At 44.0% G+C, this 21,280-nt stretch overlaps 3 protein-coding genes across 4 annotated transcripts; all 3 read left to right on the forward strand.

Moving 5' to 3' along the window:
• Positions 1–578: 578 nt before the first annotated feature.
• On the forward strand, positions 579–6,696 carry LOC143317386 (uncharacterized). Its single transcript, XM_076725531.1, has 11 exons — positions 579–1,279; positions 1,623–1,654; positions 1,753–1,869; positions 1,981–2,017; positions 2,125–2,208; positions 2,317–2,466; positions 2,763–2,813; positions 2,909–2,987; positions 3,733–3,847; positions 4,008–4,107; positions 4,704–6,696. The coding sequence occupies exons 1-11, from the start codon at positions 939–941 to the stop codon at positions 5,545–5,547; spliced, it is 1,950 nt and encodes a 649-aa protein (XP_076581646.1). The 5' UTR covers positions 579–938; the 3' UTR covers positions 5,548–6,696.
• A 1,066-nt stretch (positions 6,697–7,762) lies between these two features.
• Positions 7,763–11,948, forward strand: LOC143317518 (uncharacterized). Of its 2 annotated transcripts, none has more exons than XM_076725679.1 (3): positions 7,763–8,175; positions 8,714–9,019; positions 10,273–11,946. In XM_076725679.1, exons 1-3 carry the CDS (start codon positions 8,044–8,046, stop codon positions 10,411–10,413), a joined length of 579 nt encoding a protein of 192 aa, XP_076581794.1. In that variant the 5' UTR covers positions 7,763–8,043; the 3' UTR covers positions 10,414–11,946. The 2 variants fall into 2 exon arrangements, with proteins under 2 accessions (XP_076581794.1, XP_076581795.1); XM_076725680.1 differs by having other exon boundaries at positions 7,816–8,175; positions 8,717–9,019; positions 10,273–11,948.
• Positions 11,949–12,838: 890 nt separating this feature from the next.
• On the forward strand, positions 12,839–21,278 carry LOC143317023 (uncharacterized). Its single transcript, XM_076724934.1, has 8 exons — positions 12,839–12,976; positions 14,702–14,811; positions 15,022–15,106; positions 15,199–15,394; positions 16,136–17,211; positions 17,567–18,357; positions 19,662–19,865; positions 19,955–21,278. The coding sequence occupies exons 1-8, from the start codon at positions 12,885–12,887 to the stop codon at positions 20,197–20,199; spliced, it is 2,799 nt and encodes a 932-aa protein (XP_076581049.1). The 5' UTR covers positions 12,839–12,884; the 3' UTR covers positions 20,200–21,278.
• Positions 21,279–21,280: the final 2 nt, after the last annotated feature.

The raw sequence follows: 21,280 nt of genomic DNA on the forward strand, positions 1-21,280 counted from the left end.
GATTAAAAAACAGAGTTGAAACAGAATGCATCTTTTTTTCCACGTGGTGCACAGAAACAACAAACCTGTCTGGATGGTTCATATTGTCCCAACAGATCATAAGATCTGCTCTTTATAAACCAATAAATCAATTAGCTGACACACAGGAAGCCAGTGCAGGGATCTGGGAAATGGCCTGATGTTTTACAATTTCTTCTTCTTGCTGAGACATAAATCATGTAGATCAGAGTCCAATCATAACTTTTTAATATATTTGATTACAATGTTTATGCTTAAAATGTAATGAACAAGGCTATAAGAATAAAAGACGTAAGTAATAGTGGTATCTATATCCATTTATTTTAAGTGTAATTTACGTATGCTGTGCAATTCTAAAAGATTATTTTTAATCCTTTATATTTGAATTATATTAAATATTTAATTATTTTTTCCTTTTAGTAGTGCTTAATAGTATTTAATTATTTACAGGACCAAAATAACTGCGATGGATTCATATTTTAACGGGGTTGGCACAATACAAACATAAATGAATAGAAACACTAAAAACTACATTTCCTATAACCAGCCTACATACTGAGTATGGAAGCCCGTGAGCGCAAACGTACTGCGTTCGCTTATCCGCTTTACTGCTGCTGTTCTTAAAGGAGACGCATCCCAAACAGGCTGAGTCTCTGCCAAAGAAATATGAGGTTTGCTATAGCTTTAAGAAGTAAATAACGCTGAATGTTTGTGAAATTATATTCATCATAAATAGTAACTTTTTAATTAATGAGCGAGTTAATGAAGTGCTTGCGTAGTGACTGATATTTTACTCTTGACCGAGCTAACAAAACTTGGTCCCACTAGGGCCTTCTACGTTACGTTGGTCTTAAATCTTCTATCTTCACAATTAAGTAATAACAAAGTGTGTAGTATCATAACAGTTAAATAAGAGACGAATGGAGTCGGAGGAAGACGAGGTTTCAGGCGCTCGTCCCGGGATTGAGACAACCGGCGACTCAACGGAGGCCGCTAAGCCATCCCCGGACTCGACTGAACCGTCCAGCCGGAGAAGAGCAAGTATAAGGCGCGTGACTACCGCGGTGACCTCCGCGGACTCCGGTGACTCTCGGTCTGCTACCGAGGGTCCTGTTCGTGTTTTGCGTGCCAGGGGAGCTGGAGCTGGAGCTGGCAGGACTGGCGAGTCCCAAAATGCCAATTACGAGAAAAAACCTCCAAGTCTGCGCCGTGGACGTGGAAGACCGACGGGATCACGCTCCAAAAACACACCTGTACTGCAGTAAGTGAGAGCGCAACGGCAAATACAATACGATTGTAACAACATCGCTGTAACACTTTCAAGAGGCTCCTTTGAAGCACTTGTGAGATTGCACTGGAAGGAGGCTTGATGCTGTAATTGTCGGAGGTGTGCGGGGTTTCTTAAAGCTATAGGTTTACCAGCCACTGAAACCAAAACAAATGAGCTGAATGCATGCGTTTTCCTGTCTGTGCTCGGTATCCTGACCTTGTTCATTGTCAAAGGGCACTTGAGTCAACGTATACTGTGTATTTTCCTTGGTGTACTGCAGGTTTATTTTGATTTGTACCTGGCTGTCATTTACTCTAGACTCTTTCTCACACAGACCAACCAGAAAGAAGCCCACAGCCAAAAAAGGTAAAAAGACATATACTTAAGTCCTTTTCATCTGCAAGCAGGAGTTTTGTGCCAGCAATTTTTTTTACATCTGTCACTAACACATGGGACGTCCTCAGCATCCAAACATACCGCCAAATCTAGAAAGGGCAAAGGGACACGTCCAGCCCGAGCCACTCGCAAAACACCAGCAACAGCATGCAAGCCTGAGGCAGAAATGGAGGCTTCATCATGTGGTAAGACAAAGACACAGTTGCATTATTTTTACTCCACATTGTACAACCATACAAATATCAGTACAGTAAGGCTGTAAACCCCCCTCCAAAGAAACTATCTCTGTTTTTCAGGAGAGGAAACAGGTGTTTTGAAAGGAAACAACGACAAGTGAGTGGTGTAACACATCAAATAAGCAGCAGAGAAAATGCTGATCTTCTGTTTGATTTTCCATTTGAATTTCATTGTGGCCCGTATGATGTTGATGTCCATGTTAGCGTTGCAGATCCAGACACTCTTGACGTAGGCCTTCCATTCAGAGATGACCCAAATGACCTCATCTATAAACCCGAGACAAAGACGTACGTTGAGCTCAACGCCTTTTCATAATGAATGTTGCTTTATATGAAGACTGCCATCTTGATCTAGAATGTCAGTAGTGAATTCTGCTTCATCTCTAAACTCCTTAGGCAAAAATCAAGGCGGCGTGCAACGTTACAACAAAAGGAGGTCAAGAAAGAGGAGTCAGAAAAGGAGGAAGAAGAAAATGACTTAAAAACGGACCAGTCAGCCAAGATGAGCGAAGATGGAGTAGGCAGTAATGCAGAGCCTCCCAAGAAGTAAGCAAAGCATGGATTGATAATTAGTTCACGGAAAGCACAGAAGCACTGATGGCTGCCCACACTGAGCTAGCAGACATAGCTGTCTTCTCCTTTCCATCTGTCAAAGTGAACACATTTTAGATTATATGAAGTCAAGAGGAAAAGGGAGCTGGTCAAAACATGTTTAGTATCAGAGGACAATCAAATTATGTAAAAGAGGGAGATTCATGACTGTTAACGACAGTCGGAAGTTTGGGAAGACAGATTAAAGTGTCTGATTTAGAATTCAAAGTCTGTTTTGCAATCTGTTTTAGGAGAGGTAGACAACAAAAAGATGAGAAAGCCCCTCGTCTGCCGAAACGAAGGTAACAGTCTTAATTGTATTATTCACTATTGATGACTAGTCCTGTTTGGATCAAGTGTGATTATCACATGGTTTCCCTTTGTTCTTTCTTCACAGGAAAAAGCCCCCAGTGCAGTATGTCCGCTGTGAAATGGAGGGGTGTGGTACTGTCTTGGCTCACCCACGCTACCTACAGGTTTGCCATCATGTCAGCTCTAACCATGACAACCCCAAATCATTTTTAAAGGCACAGTTTTAAAGGGACAGTTCACCCCAAAATCAGAGAGTTTCTGAGTTCTGGAGATATGGAGACGTCTGCCTTCTCTTGAATATCATGGACGTAGATGGCACTATTTTCCTTCTATGGAACTACACCCACCAGCTGTATCACTGCACAGAAGGAAGCTTGCATCTACTCCCCTAACCCTAGTCTGACATTACTAGCTTGTGGAGGTTAGTTTATCGCTAACTGATACTGCTAGCTAACGTTACAGTGGAGGACGCACTGCGCCGTCACAAGTATGAGCCTCTTGTCAGTGAGCAGATGCAGGCTTCCTTCTGCGCAGTGACACGACTGAAGTTTGGTAGAAAGAAAATAGTTCCTAAAAGAAAGTGCTCACAACAGGGTCTGTGGGTTATCTTGAGAAACCGTGTCATGATTACTGGAAAGAGACTTTATTATTGAGTTTTGCAAATGTATTTTATGGTATTTTGAGCAACACATGCTGAGTTCCGTCTCGTTCCATTACACACCAAAACAACCTGGGTGGATAAATAGGACTACAGGTAAGTGTGTTTTCGGGGTGAACTGTCCCTTTAAATTTGGCACCGCACAATAGCAACAATATTAGTGGCGTTGATGTTTCATTGATTGAAATAGTTTCACCTGTAAAGGAGTGGCACTTCATCCAGCTGACTTTTCTCTCCTCTCTTTATCTCAGCACCATATAAAATACCAGCACCTGCTAAAAAAGAAGTACGTGTGCGATCACCCGTCGTGTGGGCGCTTGTTTCGTCTGCAGAAGCAGCTGCTGCGCCATGCTAAACACCATACAGGTGATGTCAGGGAACAGATGTTTATTTGGGCGGTCTTCAAACTGTGTTATGTTGATGCATTTGTTCATGAAAATAATTTTACCATTTATGAGGTGCTGGAAATTACTAGCAGAGCACAACAAGCAATCACATCCTTGTGTTTTTGGCGTCTGTCTTTCAGATCAAAGGGACTACATCTGTGAATACTGTGCTCGAGCCTTCAAGAGCTCCCATAACCTGGCTGTGCACAGGATGATCCACACAGGAGAGAAGCCAATACAGTGAGTGGGCACGACATTTTACAGCGTCATGTCACAACGTCACAACTCTGGACAGGGAAGACATTAGAGTCTGGCTTGTGTCCAGTATTATCAGGAAGCTCATTATTTCAGTTCAGTCTTTTTTATTTAGGAACGATCTATTTAAAATAACCCTGCAATTGTCTTTAATTCATTCTTTAATGTTAACTACAACCATTCTTTGTGTTGCTTGCATGGAGAAATCAAGTTTTCATGTTCTGAGAGGTGGTGGAAGGTAACTAAGTACATGTCACTCAGGTACTGTAATAAAGTACAATTCTGAGGTACTTCTTGAGTATTTTCCATTTTGTTGCTCTATATTTCTATTCCACTAAATGTTAGATAGAAATATTGGACAATTTACTCTGCTACATCTATCTGACAGCTATAGTTGCAAGTTACTTTTTAGATAAAAATATGTAAAAAATATAAACTATCATGTAAAATGCAATACACATTGTATATAGAATCAATGAGTACTTCTTCCACCACTTGTTCAGAATAAATTACAGTGTAAAGTGTCGGCCAGACTTCAGCTTCAAGGCTTTGACCTGCTCTTTGTCTCCACCCCGTGGCAGGTGTGAGATCTGCGGCTTCACCTGCCGTCAGAAGGCCTCCTTAAACTGGCACATGAAGAAGCACGATGCTGAAGCCTCCTACCAGTTCTCTTGTTCCATTTGTGGAAAAAAGTTTGAGAAAAAGGACTCAGTTGTTGCCCACAAGGCCAAGAGCCACCCCGAGGTGCTCATAGCTGAAGCCCTAGCTGCTAATGGGGGCTCAGTAATAAGCAGCCCCACCCCAGTACCAGAGACTGTCCCAGTGCTCACCCAGCCCGACCAGCCCTCTGTCAGCCAGGAGAGCCAGGACGGGGGGAGCGCTATGCTCACTCCACTGCAGCAGGTGATGCTCCCGCTCGCTCCACAGACGCAGGTTGATGTAGCTCAAAGCCAGTTCCTCCAGCTGCCCACGCATCATGTGGTGCAGGTGGCACATCAGCAGCAAGCCCCCACCTTACTGCAACTCACCCCTGCTTCTCCTGCTCACCTTTCCAACACCAGCCACTCCCAGCTCATCCAGCTCTCCACCCTTCCTGCCAGCACTGGGACATCCATGTCCACTGTGGACCCTCAGAGCACCCTCCTCACCCTGAGCTCTGTCACCACTCTGGCCTCCACAGCCTCCCTGGCTTCCCAGCCGGGCGTGCAGTGGGGCAGGGAGGCTCAGGAGGATTCACAGCTGCCCGGGGAGGGCGAGCTGTGGGAAAGGGTGGTGGTGGGTGACGGTCAGCAGGATGTAGGGGAAATGATGTGGGAGGGTAACGGGGAGAGGAGGAAAGAAGATGAGGGGATGGTTTGGGGGAGAGAAGGAGAGAGGCAGATTCTGTTACAGTGTGCTGAGGTTCACGGTGATAGTTTAATCTAGACAGAAGGCCTCAAAATGAGCTGAGACAGAAACTTTATGCACAGTACGCTGAAGGAGACACAAGTCAGAAGAAAGTTTGGTTTAAGGAAGAAACAGAAAACTGAAAGTCCGATGAAAAGGGCATAAGCTGACACTATGAATATTTGAAAGAGAAGACTTTATGAGTGTAGCACCATAGTCATATATTATACATAGCCACAGAGAGCTACTTTACATCAGGGAGTGTGATTTATAATATAGATTACATACACTTCTTTTACCACTTAATGAATATTTTGTAACGTTTTGGTTTTGTCACCCTTGTGTTTGTATATATGTGTTTTAAATTTTTTTAGAGATGAAAATACTGAAAGATGATTGTACATATTGTACAAGAAAGTCAGAAATGACATTTATGCCCTCATAGTATCCCTGTTGTTTTTTTTTTTATATGCATCTCTTTGCGAGGTGAATGGATGAGTATCTTTACTTTGTAGTTAAAGGTTCTCAGTGTAAAAGATTCATTAGACATTAAAAATGTGTTGGATTTTTAGTCTGGACCTTTAGACAAAGTTAATTGGTTTGTTTTGAGTGAAGGTTTTGCCAAAGAAATCAGACAAAATCTAAAATGAGTAGTTTCTGAAATTCTTTAAGAAAAGCAAGATCTTTTCTTTGCTAAATGCCGCAGTTGACCGTATTCGTTGCAGACATTTTGAGTTGTTGTTGTAGTAGTAGAGCAGGTGCTGCTTATAACTTTGGCTCTGTTCTAATCGAGGGTCTCGGTAAGTCATGACTTTGTGACAGTGATCCAGCAAGCACAAATCTGGACCCGGATCTCCTACTGTAACGTGTCAAAATGCTTTTTGTAAACGTGCTCTCCTTGCTTGATCATATTCACTTCCAGGGACCTCAGTAGTGTCACTTCCCCTTCAAATTGTACTCTGCTCCATCTGATTTAATTACTGATTCATACTTTGATATGTTTTCACATGTAAGACTATGCAGGCAGGCAGTATTAAAATGGAAATAGTTTTTGTCCGCAATTTTCTTTTGAAGCAATCTTAGATAATATACCTCTGTGCACTGCCACCACTACTGAGCACTCATAATCTTACAGTCTTAATTTATCAGAAAATGTATTCAGAATAACAATAAACAAATTACATTCTGACGTCTTTGTTTATTATTTCTGACTTTAAACAAGGTGGCACATTTTTAGTTTATGTATCTGGGAATTACACATTAGTGTAAATATAGTGTAAATTTAGTCAAATGACTAAATTTCATCAGCAAACTGGGGGCAGGTTGAAGTGAACATTTTAAAGAATCAACAATAAACTGCATCAGATCACATTTAGGATATGGCATATTCAAAAAATGGCTAAGAAAAACCATTAAAAGCAGACAGGTCCACTACAAGCACATCTTAAAATCAAAACTTTGTAATAATAGACTACAAAACAATAACTTACAATGAAATAATACAAGTCAAGACAGTTTTATTTATACAGTCCAATATCACATGTTTGCCACAAGGGGCTTTATAATCTGTACAGTACAAAACCTCTCTGTGCTTAAAACCTCGTTTTGGATAAGGAAAACTGGAAAAATGGAAGAAACCTCCTCCAGAACATGAAATAAATGTTGTTTGTCCAGAACAGATCAACACCTTGAAATTAAATTATATAAACACCTGTATTCATACAGTATAACATAAAGGACTCATGACACACATAAAAAGACACACCAGGAAGCCAGTATTAGACATGCAGATAGAAAATACACTATAATTCCAGCAGTTATGCATGTGTGTGTCTTTAACATTGCAAAATAACAGCTGTATATAATTTGCTATCTGTGCATCAAACAAGAAAAAAAAAAAAACGAGAATTCTAGAAAATATTTTTTATCTAAAATAAAAAATCAGTATCTTAAGTTTTAAATTTAAAGGTGCTTAAATGCAAATCTAAAAATTAAAAATAAGTATATATACATATAATAAAGGAGGGATTTTTGTTCATTTATTTTACGCTCATAAAAAAAAAAAAAATCTTTATTTCTTTCAAAGAAATCTGCCTGAGGAGAAAAACAAACAGATCTCCATGCTTGTCCTCGTCAGCATTTCAGTGGTGATAAAATATGGTGGTTTCTCTCATGTGGTGTTTAATCCCTCCTAATAAACAGTGGTATTATTTGTGGACGGATGGGTGGGCCACATGGTGACGTTTTTTGGGAGAAAAAAAAAAACCCTCCTGTGCGTCCCCCTAAAAACGCCCCTGTGGCTTGCGGAACCAATTAAATCCCGTGCCGTTGCGTGCATGCCAACATGAACACCGACATAAACACGCTTCACTGACACTCGTCGCGAGCACCGACGGCTTCGCGTTCAAACCGCGTAACTGTCCCAAAAAACGACGACTGTTTCGGTGCCCGCATTGACGACGTCGGGGGGGTTCTTCGCTCGGTGTTCATCCGGCTCGCTGCTAACCCACCTTTATAAACAGGGCTGGAGTGCAAATGGCAGAGCAGGACGAGCAGCGGCAGATAACCGCGCTGGACACGCCGGTGCCCGGCCGGGCACAGACGGGGAGAGCGGTGGCTCTTGCGCGGCTGTTACACCACGAATGCTCTCAACTCCTCCAACTATACGTGAGTTATCAGTTCACACGGTCGTTATGCTTCCCTCACGCTCGCGCTCCCCTTCCCGTTACTTGTGGCTTTGCTCTAACGCGAGCATGTCCTCGTGCTGAGGCAGCTAAGCTACCTGTCGCGTTTGGATCCCGTGTTTGACTTTAGCTGTAGGACCATTAACATTCGCCCCAGTGCGCACTTGTGTGTTTTTCAAAGGGATGCTGTGGTGCAGAGTGTAATCACACTAAAAGACCCCTCCACCCCCACTAGCACCACCTCCACCTCCTCCCCTCCATTTTCCCCGGGGTGTCTAATGGATAGAGTGTATTGGATTTTCCCCCCCTGCTCTTATGCTTCTCTGACTCATCTTGCTTTTAGAACACCATTTCACTGATCAGTATAATCAATACGACTGTCACTTAGTGTTAACTTTGTAATTGATTTAAAATATGATTAAAGACACAAGTGCAAGCCCTGCAGCACCATACATCTGTCTGATTTGCACTCAGCATCAAGTGGAAAAAAAAAAAAAAACCTCTTCCCTTCGCCCTTTCAGAAGGAGAAGGAGACCTTCCTGTCGGACCACACCCCAGACGGCGGGCGCATCGTGTCCCTGTCCCCTGAGTCGGAGGTGCCTAGCACGGAGCAGCAGGTGCAGTTGCTGCATTCGGCTCTGCGGCAGTGCCTGGGGCTGCTCCACTGTGTCATCCTGAAGGAAAAGGAGGAGTGGGGGGAGCTGGAAGGCGACTACGAGACCATGAGGAAGAACGTCCGGCTCCGGCTGGAGCACTTGCTCCACAGCACCAAAGATCTGACCGAGGACACGACCCTGGAAGTCACCCCAGACCACCAGTGTAACGAGGTACAGTATGTGTCACGTGACCCTACTTCTCATGCAGTTACAAGACGCTGCAATTAAAGACACAAAATATATATGTATGTGCATCTTCTGGTGACACATGTACAAACCCATAATGTACTTCTGTTTGTTTTCTAGTTGCATATCTTTAGGAAAAACAAAAGTGAAAGTCTTGGTGGAGTAGCAGACGAAAGAAAAAAACTGCTACAAACATAAATTTATCCTAATAAAGGGCTTTTTCTTCTTCTCCCACGTTTTCTCCCACTAACAGCCTCATTTAAATGTTTCCTGTGTGATCAGCCAACTCAGTCTTTGTGCATTATACACATTTAAAGAAATCTAATTTCTCCGACTGAGTAAAATATTGCATAATTCCCATTAAAAAGCACAATAGAAGACAAAATGCCCCCATCCTGCCATCACACAGACGAGAGGAAACCCCGCTTTCCTTCATGAAATGCAGCTTCATCTCCTACATGTGTCCGTTACGTGCGTTTGTTATGATATCGCAACAAGAATTAGCTCATCTACATCAAGCGTGTCAGAGACTTTCAGCACAAAATGACCCCACAAAGTAGGGTTTTTCCAAGCTGTGAGCCCTCTGTCATGTCTTAATAACATAATGAAATGGAAGAGCTTCAGCAAGGGTGTGACTAAACCCTGTATTACATGAAGGATACCTTTATGTGAACATGACTAACGCTGGGAGCAAAGGTTCAAATCATTAGCGTAATCGCTTAGATATCCGAGACAATCTTTTGACTTTAAAGCTGCGCTGATCAATATTTTTACGTTAACAACGGATTAAATGACAGTTCAGCCGAGACTCATCGCCCAGCTCTGAAGTTCTTCTCAGCTCCACGGAGCATCTTTAAGCCCTCTTCACTCGAGTTTTGGCCGCAGCAGGCAGCACCGAACAGCAGGCACAGTTAGCAACTAGCTGGTGAACATAAAGGAAGTTTAGCAGCTAAAGAGACGGCTTGTTTCCTCTTCCTCAAGTGCTTAAAAGATCAGTCGCTGCAGATTTAAACGTTCAAATAGTCTCTTAACTTGTTGCTGTCCTGCATATTTTTCGTCTCGCTCTAACATCCCTCTCTCAGCCTTTTGACGGAGATCAATGAAACTGGGCAGTTACTGGGAAAGTTTGAGCATAAACAGTGTTTTACTTCAGCCTCCCTCATCCACTTAACACCGTGCCTTATTCTTTTGTCCTGTACGTGGGTGCAAAGGTTTTTAACTTGCTCTCCTCTGTGTAGGAACCCGATGGCGCCGGGGGAGTGTTCGGCCTCAAAATGTGGACCTATCGAGTGCTGCTGGAGCTGATCCACTGGGCTGACCACGCCGCACGGACCCTCCATGTCCTACACACAGAGAGGGGAGGAACGGAGGAGATCTGACTCTCTTCGCCTCAGTCCGACATCATCTATGAATGAACTCACTCGACACTAACAGCCAGCTTTTCCCGTTTATGTATTCCAAATGAAATATTAAGAGGTTTGGGATATGCTCTGTGTACACTAGAGGTTAAAAATGTGCCGCTTCAGTAAAATCACAACTAAGCTCCTTTAACAAAGCCCAGTAGACAGCTTTTCCCAGACGCTGGTATTTCCACAGCAAGTGCTAAAATGACCTCTAGTTTGCCCCAGTTGCTTTTTCCCTTGACAAAAACGCGAGTGCAGACTTTCAACTGTATAAAGGTTGGTTTGCGTTGTGAAGTGGCAGAGTTAGACTGTTTGAGAATCTTTTTTTTTTTTGTGTATACAACGTGTAATTTATTTTATTTAAGTGGATTTACCTTTGAAGACTAATTATCTGCTGTTCAAAACACTCCAGAATCTACTAACTGCTAGAAGTAGCCAAAAGCACATGACTGATAAACTGTGACTGACGTGCAGCTGAATCTGTAGCCGTTTGCTCTTCTAACAGGTCACTTCGCTTTTAACGTAGCGCCTTATTAACGTATGTAACCCGAATGATTCCTGATCAAATTCCACGTTCTTCATGTATAGACTGAGTGCTTGTGTTGATTATGGTTTGGCGCCATCTGTGATGAACAAGTGCCATGTTTGCTGCTCCGGTCACCAAGTTCTCTCCTGATGTTATACTTGAATGTGCTGCTGCTCCGTTCACGAATTTGAACCTTAAGACGCGAGATGTGGGTCTCGAATCTTTTCTGCCGCGCCCTCCTTTGGAAGCAGAAAGAATGTTTGTTTGAGAGTCCCTGTGTTAGACTGATAGTTTACAGTAGGATTGTAGTGTCTATAGCCAGAAGGATCAAACACTCTGCACCACCATGACTTCACTGTAGTGTTAAATGCCCAAAGACTCACTGAGTGAATGAGCTGTGACTTCCAGACTTGCTGGTATGGTGAATTTCTTAATCCCAAGCTTTTATCTGTGGTGAATAATGTGCATTGAAGATTAAAACTAGTGTTAACCCATGTTTTTTTTTTTTTACACCCCACTGCTGTTTGTGTGATGGTAATAATAATAGATGCAATACCAACCAATTTGTTTCTCTTTAATGATTTGCTAACACTTTATTTACATGTCCTTAACTTGTTAATAATGTCCCTACATGCTTCCAGGAAAGAGGTATATGATTTGAAACATTATAGGGAAATTGGGTTATTCCATTTAATAGCTAACAAAGCCGACAGAGTCTTTTATTGCACGACAGGTAAGCATAACAGGCAAACACTCAGAACATTCAAATGTATGTTGTTTCCTATAATAAATGACTAATGAATGAATATTTTCGTTGGTTTAAATTGAGCTGTTCTTTCAAGAAATTTTCCCTCTAATTAGAATTAAATTAAACAGCTCTTTCCAGGAAACTTCCGAGGTCATTATTTGAAAATCACAGATAATTACAGACAAATAAAGCTTTGCCAGGTTGTTTTCTTTTTTCCCCTCCCTGCCATTATTGGAACCCTACATGTAGAAAAGTACTGAAGTTTGCACATTTGTTGAAGGAGACAAAATACATAAATGGCTGTAAAGAATAGTTATTACACCAAATAAGAACATATGTCGTGTTTAATAAGTTGTATGAGCTCCTTTTGTTGGCTAACATGTCAAGACAAAGAAATGTTAATCCTACATGGGGGTTTTTCCTATCTTAAGGTCAGTTCACTCCTTCTTACACTTCTCTTATGAGCACATATAATTGGGATTGGGTGTCGGTCACAATATGAATATCCATCCATTTAATCATGTTTTACTCAGTGGTGAAGAGTACTTAAGTGCATTTAGTCAAGTGCTGAACTACAAATCTGAGGTACATAAGTTGAGCATTTCCATTTTAGGCTCCTTTATATTTCTTATATGTCAAAGGGAATTTTTTTTATTGGACTGAACTACCCAGCTGTATATAAAGTAGCTAAAACCAGCCCCACCATTACCAGCTACAGCAATAATGCAACTGATGCTGTGATGCATCAATGCTTTTTTTGTGGGGGACTTCTGAAATATGTCAGCAGTTTACAATCAGGTTTACAAGCAATTCTCATAAAATCAAGAAACGTTATTAACTGTCAAGCCGTTCATGTGATGTTTAGTATGTTCAGCTGTGGAAAGAGGGCCCAGTGTCCCCAGGAGCCCTAACAGAGGATCAGGGTTAACTGGTGTCTGTGTTGGCTTTTAGGCCTGTCTAATCTCATAACAGTGATTTGAGTGCGCTTCCACGCCATGCTCAATTTCTACACCGTCTTTTCAGTCAGCGCATCCACCACCTTTAAGTGTTGAGGTTGTAGGTCTTTCCTCAGAGGTGAGTGCACCCCATTTTACCATTAGAACCCCAAAGGATGTTGTGCACATGCGCGTTGTGCAATCTACCGGAGCGCGAGAGGTAGGGAAGGGAGTCCTAATGGCGGAGACTGTACGGTCGCCTTTTGACTACCGGGAACCACCGACCCTCGACAGCGACGGGGATGGGAGCAAACCGCCGCCGCCAAGGGGGTGAGTGAGCACCGCGAGCCTCCGGTTTGTCGCCGCGCGGGGCTGTTTTCACCGGGGATTTGTGAGCAAAATGCCCGAGACGCACGCGCCGCGAGCGTGCACATTTGTTTAGTTAACGTTAGGAGCCTTTATTCGCGTGCATGATTTTAGCGTTATATTGCAAAAAGCGGGGCAGGGGAAGTGATTTTTGTTCGGTTTTTGGTTGCAGCTGGTGTGTCCTGTGAGGCTGCGTCTTACCCTACCCGCCTCAGCTCGCATTTAATGGCCAACCTTTTATTTTTAATGTTTTGACGGGGCAGAAGTCTCAGCGTTAGCTGCTGGAAGCTAACATGCTAGCCGTGGTTTAGCATAAATGTTAGCATGCACCCAGCAGGAATCATCAGTTATGTTCGCTGGCCGGTGATCCGCTCTCTTATCGATAATCGTGTCATGTCAGATATCTTAGACTGCAGATCCCGGATCATAATATTCATCGAACCACCTATGCTTCTGTTATTATGCTCTTAACACTGCTTGACTGCTCAGCTGGTGCAGATCATGACTCGTGGCTTGTTTGGCTTTGAGTAAACAAAGTTGCTGACCGTGAACGATATGCATCCGAAAACAGTTGACTGTCACCAGGCTCAGAGAGTTGGGGTCGCTTGGTCGTGCTAGTTAGACCTCTGTAAATGCAAACATACAGTCTGACGTGATTGCTTAAAGGGGTGGGGCCATTTTGAATATTTGGATTAAAAATCATAATAATAACCGAGATTGCTAAAATCATTGCTTCCTCACTAACTGCCTGCTTACAGTAGATCTGCGTTTCTCAATCATGGCCCTTGATCGCTGCATCAAACCAGTGATTGATTCACACCTGAACTGCCAGGTACACCTCCTGCAAGGAGCCTAAACCAGCATAGATGTTGTATTTAAATATATTCCTAAATTATGGCAAGTAAAGGCGAGGCTGGTGGTCAGGCTGCAGTCATTGCAGTGTCAACAAAATGCATCTCAAATGGGCTGTGATGAACTGACACCTGTGTGCCATCTTCACTTGAACAAAACATTAATTAGTGCAGAAATAATTGATAAGTTGATTGACAGAAAATATATTGTCTAATATTCTGATAATTGATTCATCACTGAAGTCACTTATAAAGGAAAGCTTTTCATATAAATATGAGAATTTTCAGCTGTTTTACATCATTGTAAAAGGCATTTCTCTGGGCTCTGGGCTGTTGATTGGGCAATACACACAGTTTAAAATAGTCTCCTTTGGCTGTTGGTGATCAACAGGCTGCTCAATGAAGAAAATGATTAAAATTTAAAGCTCAAAAATAGCTGATGTGTATATATCTGCTGGCTTTTTGAGCTATACTCTATACCCAAACCAGCAATATATGTAGGCTGTGCAGAAATTCAAATTTCAAAGTGTCTGTTTTGATTGCTTGTCAAATCAAAGGCATTTAAATGTTTCTTAAGTGGAAGAACAAGAAATACACAGCTGTCACCGCTGCCGCCACCGCCACTAGTTAAGAAGTTCAAAGCCTCATTGTTGTTGTGAGTCGCAAACCTCAAAGAAATGTCACGTGAACAGATACGTGTCCTGGTTTGCCATATGTATCACATGCTAGGCTCATTTCGGCTGCCCTCCGCTCGCATGTCTCCAGGAGCGCTGTCTTGAGCGCCGCTTTGTCGGAGTGTATCATTATGCTAAATGACGCACTGGTTTTGTTTTAACAGCCGCGTGTGTGGGAGAAAAAGGAAGGGGACACCTGTGAAGGTGTGTGACCGAGCATATGTAACAGAAGATGAGGAGGAGGAGAGCATGTCAGAACACAGCTACAGCCCTGGTATATATAGAAACACACACACTCACACACCTTTTGCCACCTGCTGTTTGTTTTTTTTTTTAGCCATTCTGGTGCTTATGGAAAACAAGTGTTGTAATTAGCAGTGTATTGTATTAGGAAGAGACACCTTCCATCTTTCAAACATAAGGCCTGTGGTTGGTGATAAAGCAGTTAAGCTGTGCTAGATTGAAACAGTCCACTCTGCCCCAGGTGATAGCCAGTATCCAGAGGGTGCAGAAGACCGCCTCCCTCCACCTGGCAGTCCTTACTACCTGCCTGATCCCACTCAGCTCTGGTAAGGACGACCCTTGCCATGTGCTTGGATGCTTTTTTTTTTTTTTATTCAGCTGGGGATCCATATCGCTGATGTCGGTTTATGTTTTCCAGTGTGCCGGAGTTGGGGGAGGAGGGAGCGAGTGGTGTTCGGGGACCTGTGCTCTTCCATCCGCCGCCCAACTGCCGGATTCGAGAAGTCCACTGTGGGACCCAGGTGCGGCTGGTTGTCATCGCAATTCGAGACATTGCCAAAGGGGAGGAGATCACAGTGGACTACAGCCTGACGGACTGGGGCGAGAATGCAATGGTGAGCTGCTAACTTGATGGTAATTTGATGGACAAGGAATGTTTAAAGTTTGTTTCAATAAATTCCACGAAACAATAAATTGATCCTCCTAACAAGTGTTTTCTACATCACCATAGCCTGATGTAGATTTGTCCTTAGTGCCACAGAGATCCATTGTTATCCAGAAACTAGTAAAAACATCAATGAGCTATACTGTTGCACCGGATGACATGATCCCTCATTACCATGAATGTGGACGGTGCACCGTCCTGCTACTCACATGCACATCAGAATTGTTGGTGAAAATTATCCTCAACAAATGTACTGTTTTACTCATGAAATCATGTTATTTTTTGTTTTTATTTTTAAATTTCTGGAACATTTTATGCTTTTATTATGTAACGATAGTTGGGAGATGACAGGAAAGAAGGGAGAAGGAGATGCAGCAGAGGTCCATGATCATACTTGAACCAGGGGCATTGACAGTCTCTGGTCAGCGTCTTAACTCACCCCTATATGTTGGTGACATCTTACAGATTTCCAGTCTTCCATAGGAATGAATGGGCTGAGAGCCACAGACAGTGTAGGCAAGTCAGAAAGTTTGGTGAAACAGATTAATGGGTTTTTTTCATGAGATTTGTTGACAGTAATGGAAAAAATGATCCTCACCACCTCAATTGATGAGAATGTACGTAGACACTGTAAATAGAGCTGCACATTTCTCTAACGTGGTTTGTTTTAATTTGAAATCTGTCTAACCAGGAGGAAGAGGCGGGCCCCCACCCGCTGTCCCTCTCTGTGTCTGATTACCTTACCCCCTCCTGGTCATTGTCACCCTCATCCTCCCCACTCACCCACTCTGAGCCCAGTGACTCGGACCGTGAGGAGGACGAGGAGGAGGAAGATGACGACGATGACGACGACGATGAAGAGGAGGAAATTGAGGAGATAAGGGGTCGAATGCTCCGGCGCCGCAAGAAGCGCAAGCTGCCCACAGTGGTCAATTCAAAGAAGAAAACCACGCCCGCCTCCGCCAGGGGACCGGGGCGTCCCTGCTCGTCCTTCTCCCGCCCAGCACCTGTCACACCCCCAGCCAGATCCCAGTCCCAGACCACAGTCGGCACCCTGGCACCGCCGACCACCAACATCAACAACAATATCAACATAAACATTGGCAGCTCCAGCGGTGCTACAGTGAGCCGGCGGCAGCACTGCCCATACTGCGGACGCCACTATCGCTCTCTGGCACGCCACCTGGAGAAGCACCACGCCAACCAGCCAGAAGTCAGAACAGCCATGGAGCTGGCACACCTGCACTCACACAACTCCTCAAACGGCAGCGCCACACACCCTCACCCATCGTCGTCCTCCGCCCCCACTCCTCACAGTCATTCCTTTGCTGTCCCTCAGCCTTCGGCCTCCAACCCTGCTCCACCACCCTCCCTCTTCTCCAGGGAGAGAGAATCACCAGCGACACGCTCGAGCACAGGCGGCGTGTCCTTCTCTCTCTCGCTGTCACCGCCGTCTTCGGCTCAGTCTGCAGCCACCAAGAAGGGGCCTAGCTTACCACTGCCCAACACAAAACACCCCACACCCCCGATGGTGTCACGAGTAAAGAGTCCGTCACCACCTCCCCCATCTACACCCAGAAGGGGTCGGAGGATGAAGAAAGAAAAGCACGAAGAGCCACAAAAGGTGGAGGTGGAGAGCACGAGAAGTCAAGAGGAGCTGGCTCCACCTCCTACTCCAGAGCCAGACGTAGATCCAGATGAGGATCTGGAGCTGAGCGCAGAAGGAGAAGATGAAGCACCAGAGGAGAAGAACGGAGAGATTGTGAGGTGTGGTCAGATTATTGTCTTTTTCTTTGCACTGCTGTCTCTGAAACACTTTGTAGTCTTATTAACAATTACAGAGCCCCATGAAATCCATTTGGACTTTTTTCCTGATTCCATTTTTTTTCCCCCAAATTCCTCGCGTCACAATTTAAGCACATTTTGGCGCTGAAAAAACAATTATAGTAGGTATTTCATAGATGATTCTGTTTTCATTATCAGCAGTTCCATCTGTGTTTTGACCATAGAGCGCTGTAGTTAGGTATTTACTGGTAATGTTTTGGGGTTTTGGGGGTGCTGTGTGATTTCAGCTGCAATTTTAAAGTAATTTTTTCCTCTCTTTCGTTTCCTACGCACACAGACATCACATGTCTCCGCTGCTCTCTTCGCTCTCCTGTTTGGTCCTCTACCTCCGCCGCCAGCAGCACTCCTATTTCCTATCTTTAACCCGCTCTCCTCACTCTGCCGAGGCCTGGCGCCTGCTCTGCCATTCCAGCCTGTCTCTGCTCATCCTCTACAACCGCCACCGGGAATGTGAGGTGGCCAAGCTCACTGTCCAGGACTACCGCAACCGAATCACCCCCCAGGCCAGCTCCAGTAACAGCTCCCCCTCTGGAATGGAAGCCCTCCTGTCCCCCTTTGAGCGCCAGGTCCTCTGTCACCTCCCACGCGCTGGTGTTTTGGGCAAGCGTGGTCGCATCCAGCCGCTTATTTTCCCACCACACTGTGAGTCCTGCCTGGACCTATTACTTCAAACCAGCCCCAATGTGGGTGTGGACCCAGAGAGCCCCTATGTCTTCTCACGGCCCTACCACTCTCCTGCCACCCCTCTTCGGGGCACAGACCTTCTGAGAAACCTGGCACGAACCAGCGGGGCCAAGAACCCTGGAGCACTGACAGCGACACGTGTGCGGCGGCAGGTAGCAATACTTACTCAACTTCTACTATTAGAGGAGGGTGAGGGCCAGGGTGGAGCTACCAAACGGCTGGAGGACTTCCTGGAGCGAGAGTACCATGTGACCCAGAACTGCTCCGGAATCCTGCGGGATCCAGCTCTGATGGGTCGTGTAGGTCGTGTTGTTCTCTACGGAGAGAGAGAGGGCGTGCTTTTCCGAGGGATGAGCCTGCAGCACATCTGCCTCGAGCTGGATGGTGAGGAGTTACATTATGCATTTCACTGTATTCAGGGGAAAATATTGAAGCCACTTGAGCCCAGCAGCAGGTATTTCAGGCATGCAGAGTTCAATTCTGTGCAGATTCTGCTTTTCAGAACCTTTTCAAGGTTGAACTCCCGGCATCTGTTTTGAATGACCAAAAATACCGACATACTCAATGTTTTCGTTTTAATGGAAAAAACACCATTTTTAAAGAGGAGCTATTGATATGTGTTGGACTCTAAGAGGAATGGAAGCCTTTTGAAGTACTTTAAAGGGGGCAGATAAAAAACAGTGTTGCATAGAATTTGGTTCAGAAACCCAATTGAGACCAGCTTTATTTAAGGTAGAAAATAGTAAAATGTTCACGGGAAGGTTTGTGGATTATCTTCAGTTTATCAGGGCATGTTTCCTGGAAAGACTCTCTGTTACTGGGTTTTTCTCTTTCTGTCTTAGTAACAGATTTCAAAACCTATTTAAAATTAACCAGAACTCATTTTTATGCATTTCTGGATACCACCAGGAGTATGTAGGTCAATGACTTTGTTATGTGTGTGTAAATGTTTGTGTTTTGGGGTTTTTGTGTGTGTGTTTATGTGATAATATTAATCCCCTGGGAATCTGCATGATGGTAATTTGAGGAATAGAAAACATCTGTTTTCTATTGTCAGACAACTGAACGAGTATGAAATTTGATCACGGCTCATAATATGTGAAACAGCAGTCAACAGCTGTGCTGTGAGATCGGCTGCACTGACGTTTAGAGTGTGTGGTGACAAACAACAAAAGGTTGTCATGTTCAAGTACAGACACAAAGCATCTGTTTCATGATCTAAATGAGCTACAGATGGGTATTTATGCTCGCAACACAAGCAGAAAGTGGGCAAAGCAACTCTAAACTGTGTAATTAATGTGTCTACTGAGGACTCAGCTTCTGAAACACTCATGTTTATATGATGCCTTGAAATCTTATCCGGAGGATAATGTCACTAAATTTGAGTAAAAAACAGACTTTGCATATCCTGTGTGAATGTGCTGTACGAAACACAGACATGAGGTCCCCTGGTAATATTTGTCCCGTGCTTTTGGAATTGAAGAAACTTTATCTCCACAGCTTTGTTAGAATAAATCTGCCAGAGGGCCTGTTGGTTTAGAAGGTTAAAGCCTGACATTTTACACGCAGGCATCGGATTATTAAGACATTTATTAAGTAACAGTGCTGCAGTTGATCCCTTTTCTTAAAATGCTTTATGTTCGTCATTTGATTTGGATGAACTACCCTGTTTTATCTCTGCCCTGCAGTAATGTCTGGCAATTCAGGAGACTCCTTTTCAGACGATTCAGAGGCAGAGGAAGACAAGGAGGAAGTAAAGGAGAAAGCTGAGGTGATGGTGAAGAAGAAAGGACCAGGGCGACCGCCACGGAAGAAGAGAGCACCCATCCCTTCTCCGGTCAGCCCCTCGATAGCCAATGTTCATAAGAGGAGATGTATTCCGCCCAAATCAGGTAACATTCGCCGGTCACGCTTCAGTTCGATCCCGTGCGATCTGTTTCCTGTCATTCACACTTCCTCACACGTCCCCTCCATCTCACAGGGAAGCGCGGTGTGCTGAAGCGTCCCTGGTCAGAGGCGGAGCGTGTAGCAGTGGAGACTCACCTAAAGAGAAACCTCATGGAGCTGCGAGTCCCGGCGAAGGCGGACTGTGAGCGCTGCCTCGAACTCTGCCCTCTGCTGGTGAGCAACCAGCGGGACTGGAGGGCCATCAAGTTTTACGTCCACAACCGCATCCAGCTGCTGAAGAAGCAGGGCAGGAGGGAAAGCGCCGCCTCGGTCTGCTAGGGCAAAACTCATACGTTACAGAGGACACATCCCATAGTGTATAAACCACCAGCAATCATAAAGAAGAGGAAAAGGCTTTGGTCGTGGTGGAGTGCCGCTTCTCTTTTCTTTCGTGGGTGCGGTATCCGAAGTGAGGCGCATGCCCAGTCTCGTCACCCTGGTCACATGCGACCCGTGTAATAAACCTGACTAAGCTAAGAAAACAGATGGGTTGCTCCAGTTAAGCATCATTCATCCACAGTGATGTGTTTTTAAGCAGTTGGACAAGATGTACTTTAAAGTGTGACTATGAGTTCAGACACAGTGAATGCTTTTCTTTTTTCTTTTTTTTAAGGTTATTTTCCATGTCATCTTTACTTTATTAGCTAGTTGACAGTAGAGAGCGGCAGGAGATACAGGAGAGAGGAGGTGACATGCAGCAACGGTTCCTGGAGCGATACCATCCAGGAGGTTGCAGTAGGCACACTAGACCACCAGGACATGCAAATGATCCTCGGTCTAGTGTTTGCTTCCACTGAAGGCTGATGACCAAACATGAATGTGTAAAGCTTTGGTCGGAGAAACCGACGGTTCTGATCTTTAAAGTCCCCACAGACAGACTACATGTCTTCCGGACTGAGACGTGTGTGAACTTGTATAGTTTGTGTTTGATATTGACTGGCATTGTACCCTCAACCCGTGGCCCCCAACTGACGAGTGTATTAAAAAGTATTCTTCGAAGTGTTGGACCATAATGCACCTGTGAAGTGGTTCTTGCATACCCCCTCATACCATGATCATAGTCAGACTGTTATGTATCAAGGCACGCCTACTTGAATTTATTGCGTATCAGAATTAAAAAAAAAAAAAAATATTACATATGGTCTTATTCACAGTGTAAATACTTCCTAATCTATGAAAAGTATACAGTAGTGTTGACAAAGTTAGTATTGTGTTATGGTGTATATACTGTAAATACTACCTGTACTTATTAAAGTGTATGACATTTTGCTGTGTTTTCTTAAACTGGATTGTAAAGTGAGTTTTACATTGTGGATGCAGAGTGACACAAAGAAAATAGAAATGACAAATAAATACAGGA

Source organism: Chaetodon auriga, chromosome 24, assembly GCF_051107435.1.
Source record: "Chaetodon auriga isolate fChaAug3 chromosome 24, fChaAug3.hap1, whole genome shotgun sequence".
NCBI classification, from domain to species: Eukaryota; Metazoa; Chordata; class Actinopteri; order Chaetodontiformes; family Chaetodontidae; genus Chaetodon; species Chaetodon auriga.